Genomic DNA, 12608 nt, shown 5'->3' with positions numbered 1-12608 from the left:
AAAACACCAAACAAACAACCACCACAAAACCAACACCAAACAAACAAGCCCAGGCTTGAAAGGGACACCATTTTCCAACATTACTATGCACCCAGGCTCAGCAAATTAGCTTCTCTATTTCAAAATCCAGAATTACTGTCCCTTTTTCTTTAAAACAGAACAAAAAAAATCAAACAACAAGCAAGCAAAAAGCCCCACTCAATTTAAAACTTTATGAAAAGCTACAGAAATTACATTATTTTCTCTAATGAAGTGAACAGCAGCAGTGAAGCATTTATCTCCACAGAGAGCAGTGCATCTGGCTGGAGTCATCTAAACAGGTCATACAGGTAATGTAACCAGAATTATTCCAAACCGCCAGACCGAGAAGCATGTTCAGCATCCCCTGTTGGACTGTTTTTTCCCAGTTGCTTCCAGTGTTGGAAGGAGAGTGGGAATATCAGGGGGTTTGGTTTGTCTGCGCTTTTGCTTTTTCTTAGGGTTTCAGGTTAGCAGTGCCTGGTAAGTTTGCCTGCAATAAGCTGACTAGCCTTCTGAAAGCATGCATCCAGACAACATTGCTCTGCTTACATGCATGAAATCTGGCTCAAATATACATGCTTTTCCAGAAGTTTATTCGTAATTTTCCAACCTTTCAACTGCAAGATCCATCTGTACCTCCCATGAGGATCAGCTTTCCGCTGGGGCGCCCTGCTGCTTGGCTAGTGGCAGGAAGGGAATACATATGCCCGTGGGGATTCCTCATCGCTCCCTGCAATAGACCTGTCAAGATCTCAAGAGAAGGTTGGCAATGGTCTATGCTTGTGAGACACAGCACCCATGCTGAGGCAGAACAGTAGAGACAGAAGCAGAGAGATAAAGCTGAAAAAAAACCCTAATCACTAAAAGTTCTAGAACTGAAAGCAGCACTTTATTTCCCTAGAGATGTTTCAGCAATGAAAGTAGTTTTGTTTTTACCTTAGGTGACCTACATCAAGATTAATTAGTAGTCATTAGACAGTATTTTCTGCTGGAAAACAAGCATGCTAGAGAACAGAACACCTTCTAAATACTACAAATTCATGATGAGACACCATACTCACAAACCCATAACACTTGTTACCAACATTTCCACTGCCTTGTAGATCACATCTCACTGAAAAATTACTGCATGTTCAAGCAAAAAGTGTGACTTAGGAGACTATTTCCTCCATGTGCACACTGCTGTTTTCCCTGCAGAGACAAGAGCAAAATGTGAAGGGCAACCTCCTCTAAATGAAACCACAGCCATCACACAGTTCTGCCAGTTCAACTATTGCTTTGTTCTGAGGCTTGTGTCTTGTTGGAAATAGGATACAATCCAACATAAAAGCTGAAATGAGGATTGGAAGACAAGTTCTTTTATCGATTGTCTGAAATATTCTGTCTTCATCAGATCAATATTAAATTTCTAGCTGAGGGTGGAGAATTATTCCCCTGCCTCCTTTTAGAAGTGACAAATGACAGCAATTTTCTGTAGTGGGAAAGGGAGGGAGGTTTTCACGTTTCATCAATACAGGTCAATAAGGTATTAATATAAAGCTTTCTTTGGATATCTCCACAAGTAGCCTTGAAGAGTCAACAAAAAATATCCAGTTTTCTATTAGAAGAGCAATAAAACACACCAGAAATATTGCCAGATAACTGGGTTTCATGTAGAAATCTCTCAAATTCACCATGAAATTCCTTTGCTTTCCTACTTAGAGCACTATTCAATATGATTTTTTTATTAGTATTATTTTAAGAGTGATTGATGCATCAAAGTGGAACCAAACAGCAAGATTCTTCTGGTCCATGCTCAGTAGTATGATGCAGACACTTTTATGAAGGTCACACAAGCAAATAACTTCTTCCCATTACCATGTGCCTGGAAAACAAGGAAGGGTGGTCCGTCCCCAAAGGCAGATGGAGGAAAAATAAATAAATAAATCAACCACAAAGCAAAGTAGAAATGCACAGGAACCAATGAGAGTCTCAATTTGGCCTCATCTAAAGGCCCCTGCAGACAATATCAATCTTTTTCCAGCTCTGCCAGGAAGCCCTGGGTCAAACCCTCTGCATTACATGGCAGAACACGACAGGAAAGTGGAATTCCTGGTTCCGTGTTTGGCAGAGGTAAGGATGCCTTTCCAAAGGCTGTGTTAACTTTTGAACAGAGCATTAATTCCTTCCTCCTCAGTAGGAATAAGGGAGTAAAAAGGGTTATGCATGGGCACACATCAGGAAGATATCACACTGCTCTCAGCAGAGGCTCAGGTGTGAGGCTCCCAGCAGCAGAGAGGGCTACTGTTTTCCAGAAGCCAATTCAAACATATCCAGAAAAATGGCATAACTGATGACTGGCAAAACGACTGGCATTTCTGAACACACATTATTACATCCCTCCCAACCATCCCCAAACCCTTTTTCTCTTCCCATCTCAGTTCTCCAGCCATTTTGTGACAGCATTGTGTGTACACAGTACTGAATGCCATGAGCAAACACAGTCCAGCACAATCAGTGAACTGTGTTGAATATCATGCATCTAAAACCATCAGCAGATCAACACAGCATCACATGTGATGATAACTGTCATTCTTCACATATTATTCAGGAAGGAGATCTGGAAAGCCTGAAATACATTCAGCACTTGCAAACAGCAGTCAAACAAGACTGGCCATTATGTCACTCAAAAGCTTAAAATTCAACAGTTCCTGCAAGAGCCCACTTACCAGCTATCCAAGGAGCCTGGCATGGACAGCTCACACCTGTTTTGTTTCCTGCTGTTTTTGCAAAAGAAATCCATGCATCCCACATTCATAATTTCCAGGAAGAGGGAAAAAAAAATATCTGAAAGTCCAGCACCTCAGAGAACCAAGCTACATAGGAGAACAGAAAGGTGTCCAGTTTTTGAGGCAATCTTCTCCAGTTTCAACTCCTAAGTCCCTACCTCTGCCTCCCACCACAGTATGTCAAACTGAATTCGGGAAATCGAAAGCAGGAGAAAGAAAAGCAGTATCAAAGGCTAATTCTTGTGAAAGAAATGGCGCTTGCAAGCTGGTCAGTGTGAGTCTGCTGAATGATGTATGGCTACGTGGGGAGCACATATGTGCACACACATGCACACAGACGTCAGACCCTGCCTTTGGAAGTGGATTAGGTGGCAGATGGTGTCAGAACCTGAGCTGCTGTCAAGAGCACAGTTCACGCTGTCCTCCTCCCATACGCTTAGAGAGCAAAGCCAAGCCAAGCCATCAGAAAAAAAAAGGCTGATAAATTGCTGACAATCAGCTTTGTCATTGGCAACGAGTGGAATGACACCCCTTCGCTTGTTCCCTTCTCCCTTCAGAGTCCTTACAGGCAAAATCCTCTCTGAAATAGAGATAAAAGAGGAAACAAATGGAGACGTGCAATATCCAAGCATGAGAAATATCAGAGGCTCAGTTTTTCACAAGGAAACTAGAACCTACTATTACCAACCCAAATATCAGAAGCCAGGACAGAAAGGGGGGAGGAGAACATCCAGCTTAAGGTCTATTAAAAGCAAAGGAGAAAAAAAAAACAGATAAAAGGAAAGAAAGAAAACCCCACTGCCTATGATTGCCAACACAATGAAAATAAATGAGAGAAATAACATTTGGGAGGGATGTACCAGCTGAAAGCAGTCACAATGACTTTGTGCAGGCACCACTGTTATTAATAATTATTACAGATAATAAGGGTTTTCAGGCTGAGCAAAAAGATCTTTTTTAGTTCCTAAAACCATCTCTCCCTGTCCTGTCACCTACCACACCCCCCCCTTTTTCTCTCTCTACTAAGCACCTGTTTTACATAGCTTTCCTTGTATTATCATTAGCTTCATGGATAATTGATAGCTGAGCTCGTCCAGCTGATGCTAAGAAAAGAATGACAAGGTAGTTCGACACATGCCTGCTAAAAATAGAAACACAACATGGCCAGCTTTGCCAACATCTGATGATGCTTTCCCTCCTGGGTCCTAAAGTCAGCTAGTTTCTGAAAGTCAGGGAAGCAGAGAGCAAGGTAAAACGCTTTCAATTAATTTTGCAGAGATTGAAGGGATAAAAATGGGGCTTTATATTTTTATGACATGCTAAAAATAGCCACTTTATGAAACCCTTGGCATAGTTTGCAAAGCTCAGTTTGAAATCTTTTACTTCCTTTTTCAGTTGTAACCACAAAGCTCACAATATTTAGCAGGTGCTGAGGTCTTTGTCAGTAGGGCTAAAAAGGGTCATGAGAAGATCTCTTTGGTGTATATAGTGCATGGGAGCTAGACAGAATAAAGAAACAAAAAAATAAAAATCACTATTACACTAAGCCCCAAAGTGTACCTGCAAAACTTAAGTGCTCATGCTCAGGAGCTCCGAGGGCAAAGACTGTCAGTTGGTGAGTGCAGGAGAATCACAGCTGCCTCTGCATACATGGCAGGAGGCAAAGACTGCCTCAGGCACTGAGTCAGCAGCAAAACTTCCAACCTCCTCACCAGTTGGTTCTAGACACTTCTAGGACAACCCCCTGACCTGTCCTTAATAGAATATGCCAGAGGTAGACTTCCAGCTGGTAAAAATCCTTCATTTTTCTTGGCTCAGGTCATCCTTGGTCTCTAAAGACTGGGGGAAATATGCTGTTCCACCATGCAGTTACATTTAACTACACATTCTTGCTGATGACCTTCCTCACTGTCACGCCCAGTCCTGCAGTTACCTTTGCCAAATTAACCCAGACTCTCACTCACCCCACCACATGGCTCACCTCACCTCCCAGCACAGCCTGCAGAGCATGTAAAGAACAATGTGCCTCTTAGAGCAAACTGCTTTTCAGGAACAGAATGGTAGGAGTTGGAAGGAATTTCTGGGGGTCATCTAGTTCAACACCCCTGCTAATGCAGGTTTGCCTAGATCAGGTTGCACAGGAAAGTGTCCAGGCAGATTTTGAAAGTCTCCAAAGAGGGACACTTCACAACCTCTCTGGGCAGCCTGCTGCAGTGCTTCATCAGCTGCAAAGCAAACAAAGTTTTTCCTTAAGTTCAGGTGAAACCTCCTGTGTTCTAGTTTATACCCATTTCCCCTTGTCCTATCTCTAGACATCACTGAGAAGAGCCCAGCCCCATCCTCATGACCTCCAGCCTTTAAATATTATATTAATCCACTCTTCTCTAGGTTAAAGACCCCCAGATTTCTAACCCTGTCCTCACAAGAGATGCTCCAGTTCCCTAATCATCTTCACAGCCCTCCATTGGGCTCTCCAGTAGTTCCCCATCCCTCTTGAACTGGGGAGCCCAGAACACAATGCTCCAGGTATGACCTCCCTGGGGTATCTTCTGCCTTTGAGTCAGGGAGAAGTACTTTTCAAAACCTTCCTTGGTGTATTTTTGCCTCTGGCTTAGGAAGTCAGGCACAAGCACACACCAAGCATTTTGTCCTTCTTTTATAAAAAGTTACCCCAATGCAGTGTAGGTTCCAAAATTACTTGATCCTAGATTGGGGGTTATCTTTTTTGTCTTAGTCACTGGGTCCAACTGCACTTTGCAGATCATATCTATTTTTATATATTTTTTTTCTAATATAAAATGCTTATTTCTGGAAATTCTTAGTGCTTTCCTTCTACAAACACTAAATAGGCTGCTTCTATCTGCCAGATGTCATTCACTGACAGCCAACTAAGCTTCATCAGTACAAATAAGGCAAGCAGCAGTTTAAAATTCCTCCTGCCTAAGGAAAGCAGCTGCAGCCAAGTATTTGCCCCAGCACATGCTGAGGTACCAGCACTGATTTTGTCCTTGCAGTAGCTGCCTCCCCTTTCAGAGCTGATAACTTGAACGTGCACACATGCTCAGGTCTTTCTTATTTCCTGTCTTGGTGCTAATCTCAGTCTGAAAGCCATTTTACACTGCAGGAGTACAGCAATGTGAAAACAACCAACCATTTGTCCTAATTATCCATCAGATATTGAGATGGAGAAAATCAGGCATTTCCACCAGAAGAAACCATTTGTCTCTCAAAGTTTATCATGGCAAAGCTGTCATCACGGGCAGACAGTGCCCAATCATGACACAACAAGCAGTATCTCATACCACAGGGAAGAAGAAAAAAAGAGAGCATCAGCTAAGCCTCCATGCCACTCTGTGACAGGCAGCCTGCACACAGTAAGAACAGTGGCACAAAGCCACCCGAGTTTGAGAAGTGGGAGGAGGACATTTTCTTTAAAAAGCTCCAGAGATGTGCAGAAGGTTTCATCATGAGAAACTTGTAGCTTGAAGCTATCAAAAAAAAAGAAATAAAGCTGTGTCAGGAGCAAAAGAAAAGCCTTCCTTTTATAAAATTGCTTACCTAGCCAGTGCTGGAGGGCAAGCACACTAGGGGGGAAACAAAGGAAAATCATTCAAACAGTTTTGCCAGCCAAAAAATACACACCAAAATGGAAGCTTTAAATATTTAATGCCCAAAACAAGCAAGAGAATTGCCCAAAACAAGACTGCTGGTTCAACACAAACCAGCAGCACTCATAATAAAGACAATGAAGGTTTTAAGTGCAGCTGGACTAATATGAATTGGGGACAGGGAAAACCCACTTAGAGATTAAAAGAAGCAGGTTCACTTTTCAGTAGCAGAGAGCCAGGGATCAGGCAGAGGAGGAGTGACCTTTCCCATCTTTGTTACACTTGCACAAAGCAGTTAACACCATGAGAGAGTGGGAGGCAATTTAGCAAGGATCAGTGCTAGGAGTCTCAGATTACATTGAGACTCTGTAAAAGAAGAAATTAACCTTCTTTATAACTCTTTACTTACTTTAATAGATTTAATGGATGTCATAGGCTGGAGATATTGTCTTACTTTAATTTCTATGCTTATTGTCTTTGTTACAGTGAAAATTCACTATTTGAGACTTTGGGTAGGGAACACTAGCACCGTTAATCACACAGTCAAACCCTCAGCTGCTTAACTGGTGTCTTGTCCATAGATGCATGACTGAGGCACTCACCACCTCAAAATGAGGAATACCTTTCCCACAGGCTCAGAGTAGAAGTCATTGGGATTTTCCCACCTTTCTTTACAGCAGATGACATTGTGGTTTTCCCTAAAATCATCTAGGTATTTTTCACCCCCAGATTCCCAATCCTTACAGGGACCCAGGTGGGTGGCAATGTCTGACATCTCTCTTGATGGCTCCTTGTGGCACAGAACAGGTTTTCAATCATTGTGCTAGAAGGGCTTAATCTTGCTATAGGAATATTAGGGTTCTTTAGAGTTTGTGGTGTGAGAAAAGAGAAAGGGCTTTTTCCCCTGCAAATCCAGACTGTGCAATTGTGATATGTCTACCTGTGATCGCAGGGATGGGAAGCAGTGGCCAGTACAGTTCCATCCAAGCCTTCATCACCTCTTTGTTTGTTTTTAAATCTTTATTGGTTTTCCCACCATCCTTTCACAAAATTTTTAAAAGGATGTTTTTGATGGGCACACACAGTGCAAACCTCACACAAACAGAAAGGCTTTTTTTCCATAGAATAGCCAACAGTGTGACTGATCTCCACTTGTGTTCTGCCTATCACTGAAAGTCTACATTTCATGTGCAGCTCTAATAGCATACCTTATTTTACTTCAAATAGGCTTTAGTATCCAGAAGTTATTCCTAATTCAGAATACTGGTGCAGAGGACACAGAGGAAGCAGGAGTGGAGGGTAACTCAGTCAGAGGGGCGATGCACTAAAACCTGCCCCTGATAGTGACAACTGCTGAAAGAAAACTTCTGACTGGAGATCAGAAAGGACAATGTGAGAGATCAAGTAAACTGAAATTAAGCTTGAGAGAGTGAAGGCCTGCTTAGAACATAGTCATGTCAGTATTAAACTTCACATAAACAGCTCAGTCTGACAGACTCTCTGTCTGGCTGCAGACCCCTGAGGCCTCACCTCATCTACCACTTAGTCTGACTCAGTCTTTGACTATTAAATGGAGATTTATGAAAGGTCTGGTAGGCAGAGGGGTTGAATGACTACAACCCCCCCTAGAAGAATTCCTTCAGGGTGCTTACAAACCATAAAATGTATTTGGCACTTCCCTTTCTCTGACAGAATTTAGCCACAAGTGAGTGCCTAAGGTAGGCATCACATCTTTCCTTAATACACTGTTTAGCAGGCAGACCAGAACAAGGGATAAATAATATGCCATAGGCTATACTCATGAATTCATTCAGAGTGCAGGATGCACTGAGGTCTGGTGTAGAAGTGGTGGCATTTCTAAGCACATCACTACTACTGAAATGCAAGTTTTATGGATCTGCAGGAGAATTCCATACACCCTCATGTTTTTTGTCACTGCTGGCTATGCAGCTCAAGCTTACAGGCATTTCCCTAAACTCTGCCCTCCATAACTTGTCATAGCTGCCCTAAGGCAGCCAGGATGAGCAAAAGAGAATGCAAAGAGATGACTTCTAAGATAGTTTGGCCATTGGTCACAGGACAGACTGAGCATTGTAAGTCATGTACTATACTGTTCATTCTGTCAGCCACTTAAGATACGCAGATCACATCTGCCACTTGAGGATGGCATTAGCCCTTTCCACTGAATTCAAGTACTTAAAGTCAGGCTTTTGTATAAATTACTCCAAACCATTCATACTACCCAGCCTTACACATACTAATGGTATTCTGTGAACGGCAGGAAGGAATTAGACCCTAAATTTATGTAGCAAATACATAGGTAGAGATGGGGTGGAGGGCATTTTTCTCAGCTTCTCAAGACAGGCATACTCTGCAGCTGTGGAGATATTATTTACCTTTGGGAAAGACATTTGTGCCCTGGCTGCCTAGCTTCATGTCTCCATGGGGCTTTTTACAGGTTCTAGGAGAAATACAAAGGTAAACTCTTTGGGAGCTCATAGGAACTTGTCTATCTGAGGAGTTCCTCTTGGCAGTGTCTGCAAAGTAACCTTGTAAGTACACCCTTGCTGCCTTTTTAGTTTTTTCCCCTTTGGCTTTTTTTTAATTACTCTTTTTATTTTCCCACCCTTTTTTCCCCCCTTCTTTTGTATCTTTTTTTTTCTTGAGGTTTTTGATGTCCATAGCAGCCTCAAATTAACCTTAGCTACACACAAAAACTTCAAAATGAATACTGTATCTCTAAAAACCTTTCTTTACCTAGGTAATAAGGCATTTTCTCCTCCTTTCCCTGCTCCCACCTTTTGGTATCCACCCCACACACTTCTTTAATTCAGTATTCTCGTTATACTAATTTTCTTTGCCTGCCTTCCCTCTTCCACCTTCTCCATTAAACCACCTACCTTCCATTGCCTTAAAAAAATCTCTCCCTTTCTTACCCAGTTCATTTCCTTCACTAACCATTCCTCCCTTCCCTTTTTATCCTGTTCAGTCCCTACTCCTCCACTTCATTCCTACCCACACAGCATATATTGTGCTTTTTTTGCTCTGCCCCAGTTAAAACCTTCACATTATAATTTATTTTCCCAAATTATATTCATGGGTTTGTATCAGTCTTCTCTAGGCTCACAGGCTCCCTTCATCATGTTACTGCATATTTCCCATCTCCTATCTTTTTGCCATCCGTGTTCATTCCTCATCCTAGTTAAAAGTACAAAAGGTAGATAAGTCCTCATCTTCCATGTACTTACCTAGTCTGGAATGAACTATATAGTTTAGCCCTGGATAGCCAATGCTCATGAAACCAGGTACAGATTCTAGCACCCAACTCAAGCAACAGCTCTTTCTTGTGGGACAAGCTCACAACTTACAATTTACTCCATGAATACCAAAATCTGCCCAATTTTGGATTTCACTAGCCAATTGATTGACAGACTCTCACACTCTTGCTGGCACAAGCTAGTGCATGCCTCTGTGTGCACACCTCAGGACAAGCAGGGAAAGATTCCCTGTGTCCTCTGCTTTGCAGTAACATGCTCTGGTGGAAGCTACATCAACCACCAGATGCCAAGGGACAAATACAATTCTTTCTCAGCATGAAGTGTGGGTATCTTTCCAGCAGATAGAAGGGCATGATAGTAACAAGTAAAAAACAAAAACAAAACAAAAAAACCCACCACATACAGGGGGAAAAAAAAAAAATCAAGAAAGTGAAATTGAACAAACAAAATCCAGTTAAGGAAATCACTCAATCAATCTTCCAGAACTAGAGATGATCAGGGAGCTATTCATGAAGACCTCCACTACAGAGCCTTGAGGCTGTGTAAGGATGGTTATTTTCCATACAGTGCTGATCTAAACAAAAGCTATACTTAACCTCCTTCAGCCTCCCCTCACTCCCAGAATGGTATGACTACATGCTTTGGCATTTTAATGCCAGATAGGAAAAACACACTACCTGGTGAGAGATAATGTTTTCAGTAGGAGGTCTGGCATGGACCAGAGAAGAAACACAAGCACCCAGATTTTTGGAGCTACTACAGCACCATTGAATTAAAAACCAAAACAAAACCAAACCACCACCACCACACATACTAAAACCAACCAAACAAAAAACAAAGACCCAAAAAAACCCCACCCCAAACTGATGTTTTAAGTTTCTGTTGAAAGAGCAAGCTTACACATACACTTATCCCCTCTGATTATGAGATGGGATGGTCTGAAGGCCAGTGAAGAAAGCTGCTTTCCAGGCTTCCCCAGATGTAAGAGAAGGAGCATGGCTCCTAGGACCTCCCAGAGCAGGGGTGACAAGTAGACATCATATCCACAAGCATTCATTAATGCCCCTTCTGCACTTGCCACTCATCTTCTGGGGCCCTTCTCTCTCATCTGCCATCTCCCACTCCTTCAGACAGGGAACAGAACTTAGGACTATCTGTAAAATACTCTGCCTTATGACTTCAAGACCTAGCTACACTAACATAGAGAATTTGTCCTCTGCCTTTGATGCCAGTCAGAGAGAAATATTCTTCAGGATATGAGTTGAGGATGCTGCTGCAGCTGGGATAAGGTCTTTTTAATCCAAAATGTTGGGGCCTTGTGCTAAACCATTTTATCATCATCCCCCCACCCCTCCACCCCAAATCCTTGAGGTGCTTCTGCTGGTAGACAGTTGCCATAGGAACCCTAATCTTTATCTGTTTTGCTTGTCAAATAAACTGGCAATAGTAGTCTTCTTTATGGGCTGCTCAGTCCCTCTCCTCCCTTTAACTCTCCATCCCCAAAAGAGAGATCCAAAAGAGCAAAATGTTTGGCAACCTGCCTTTAACCCTCCACCCCCAAAAGAGAGATCAGAAAGAGCAGAATGTTTGGCAACCCTCCTCTCCTCCTTTCTCCCTTTCTCAACAGAGCTTTTCAAGTCCAAAATCCAGAATTTGGCAGAAGCAGCCACCATGATGCAGAAGTGTGCGTCAGGCCTGTGTGTTCTCTGGATTCAACAGATAGGAGAGAAAGCAGTGCCAAGAGAGCAGCAGGTAGGACAACACAGCTTGAAAGCCAAACACTGCAATGAAAGAGACACCTAATCCAAATTATTTTAGATGAAAGCTTTCCAATGACTCCTTATGACACCTTCCACCTCCTGCAGTCTGCAACATCAGCCTTGCACTACTCTACTACACTTGCACAGTGCAATTTTAATGCCATTACTGAGGGTACAGCCCCAGAAAGATGTTTCAGAGCTGAAAGCTGAAAATGGAAAGGAAAGAAAGCTAAACATACAAAAAAAAAAACCCAAACAAATGAAAAAAACAAAGTGTCTGCAGTGGCCTAGAGCTTTTGGACATGACGCATGTTTTATCCTTTCCATGGACCAGAGATCTAGGCCAGAATTGTGTAGGTCACAAGCAAACTTTGTTTCAGCTGATCTTAAGCCAATCCTTAGAAGGTGGTAACTCCCACTCAGAGACATATTTCTTTTTCCATGCATTTGCTTGAAAGAGAGACAAAGAAATGAAGTGGCAAGGGATGTTGGGTGAAAGAATAAAGTGCCTGGCTTTGTGTGCATGTGCAACAGTCTAACCATGCTTTCCATCTCTTCAGGCATGTTAAATGCAGAGATTCAGAAGCTGTTCTTCCCTTCATAACACTTTCTAGTGCAACAGATATCATCCAAAGAAAGAGTGATCCTACCTTGTTAATTTGCTTGGAAAGATCTAGAAAATTCATAGTGTCAAGATGGGAAAGAACAGGCAAAAGGGGAATCTCAAGAAGGTGAACTCCCACTGCATGCACACCAAAGCAGGCTATCAAACTAGCATCTTATTTACCTGAAACTGAAATAATTTAGGTAGTCCTTTGTTCATACCACAACAACAAAACAAAACAAACACTCACACAAGGCATCAGTTTCAGAATTGTTTGGGCATACCTAGGGATTTTCAGCAGCTGTTCACTGGCATATGAATCATTGTCCTCATGGAAGATTTTGCAATGCTCAGGCTGCCTCCAGAGGATGAGGGCACAATTCTGAATGCAGTTGGACTGCTGATTCCTAGCCAATTCAAGTCTTAGATTGGCCTGCATGCAGCTGAAAGATCCAGCAGCTCTGACAGGACACATCTTTTAAGGGCTGTTACAGTGTGTTTCACAAGTAGTTGCACTATTTGTTGTGCTTTGCATATAGATCTCTGCTTGTGCAGCACACATGGATGTT

General features: G+C 42.4%; 1 protein-coding gene across 6 annotated transcripts in view; it reads right to left on the bottom strand.

Moving 5' to 3' along the window:
- DGKI (diacylglycerol kinase iota) overlaps positions 1–12608 on the bottom strand; it is a 206907-nt gene that overhangs the window by 163645 nt on the left and 30654 nt on the right. Inside the window, exon 1 of one of the 6 annotated variants that reach the window (XM_054168165.1) lies at positions 2730–3050. The exons of the other annotated variants lie outside the window; for them this stretch is intronic. Within the exon in view, the coding sequence (XP_054024140.1) occupies positions 2730–2818 (89 nt within the window). The 5' untranslated portion in view covers positions 2819–3050. Of the gene's footprint in view, positions 1–2729; positions 3051–12608 lie in introns of those variants that run through there. 6 annotated transcript variants of the gene reach the window in all.

The sequence above is a fragment of the Dryobates pubescens genome, chromosome 15 (genome assembly GCF_014839835.1).
Source record: "Dryobates pubescens isolate bDryPub1 chromosome 15, bDryPub1.pri, whole genome shotgun sequence".
NCBI lineage: Eukaryota > Metazoa > Chordata > Aves > Piciformes > Picidae > Dryobates > Dryobates pubescens.
Note: the sequence above shows the minus strand (reverse complement) of the source record. Positions and strands in the feature narration are given on the sequence as shown.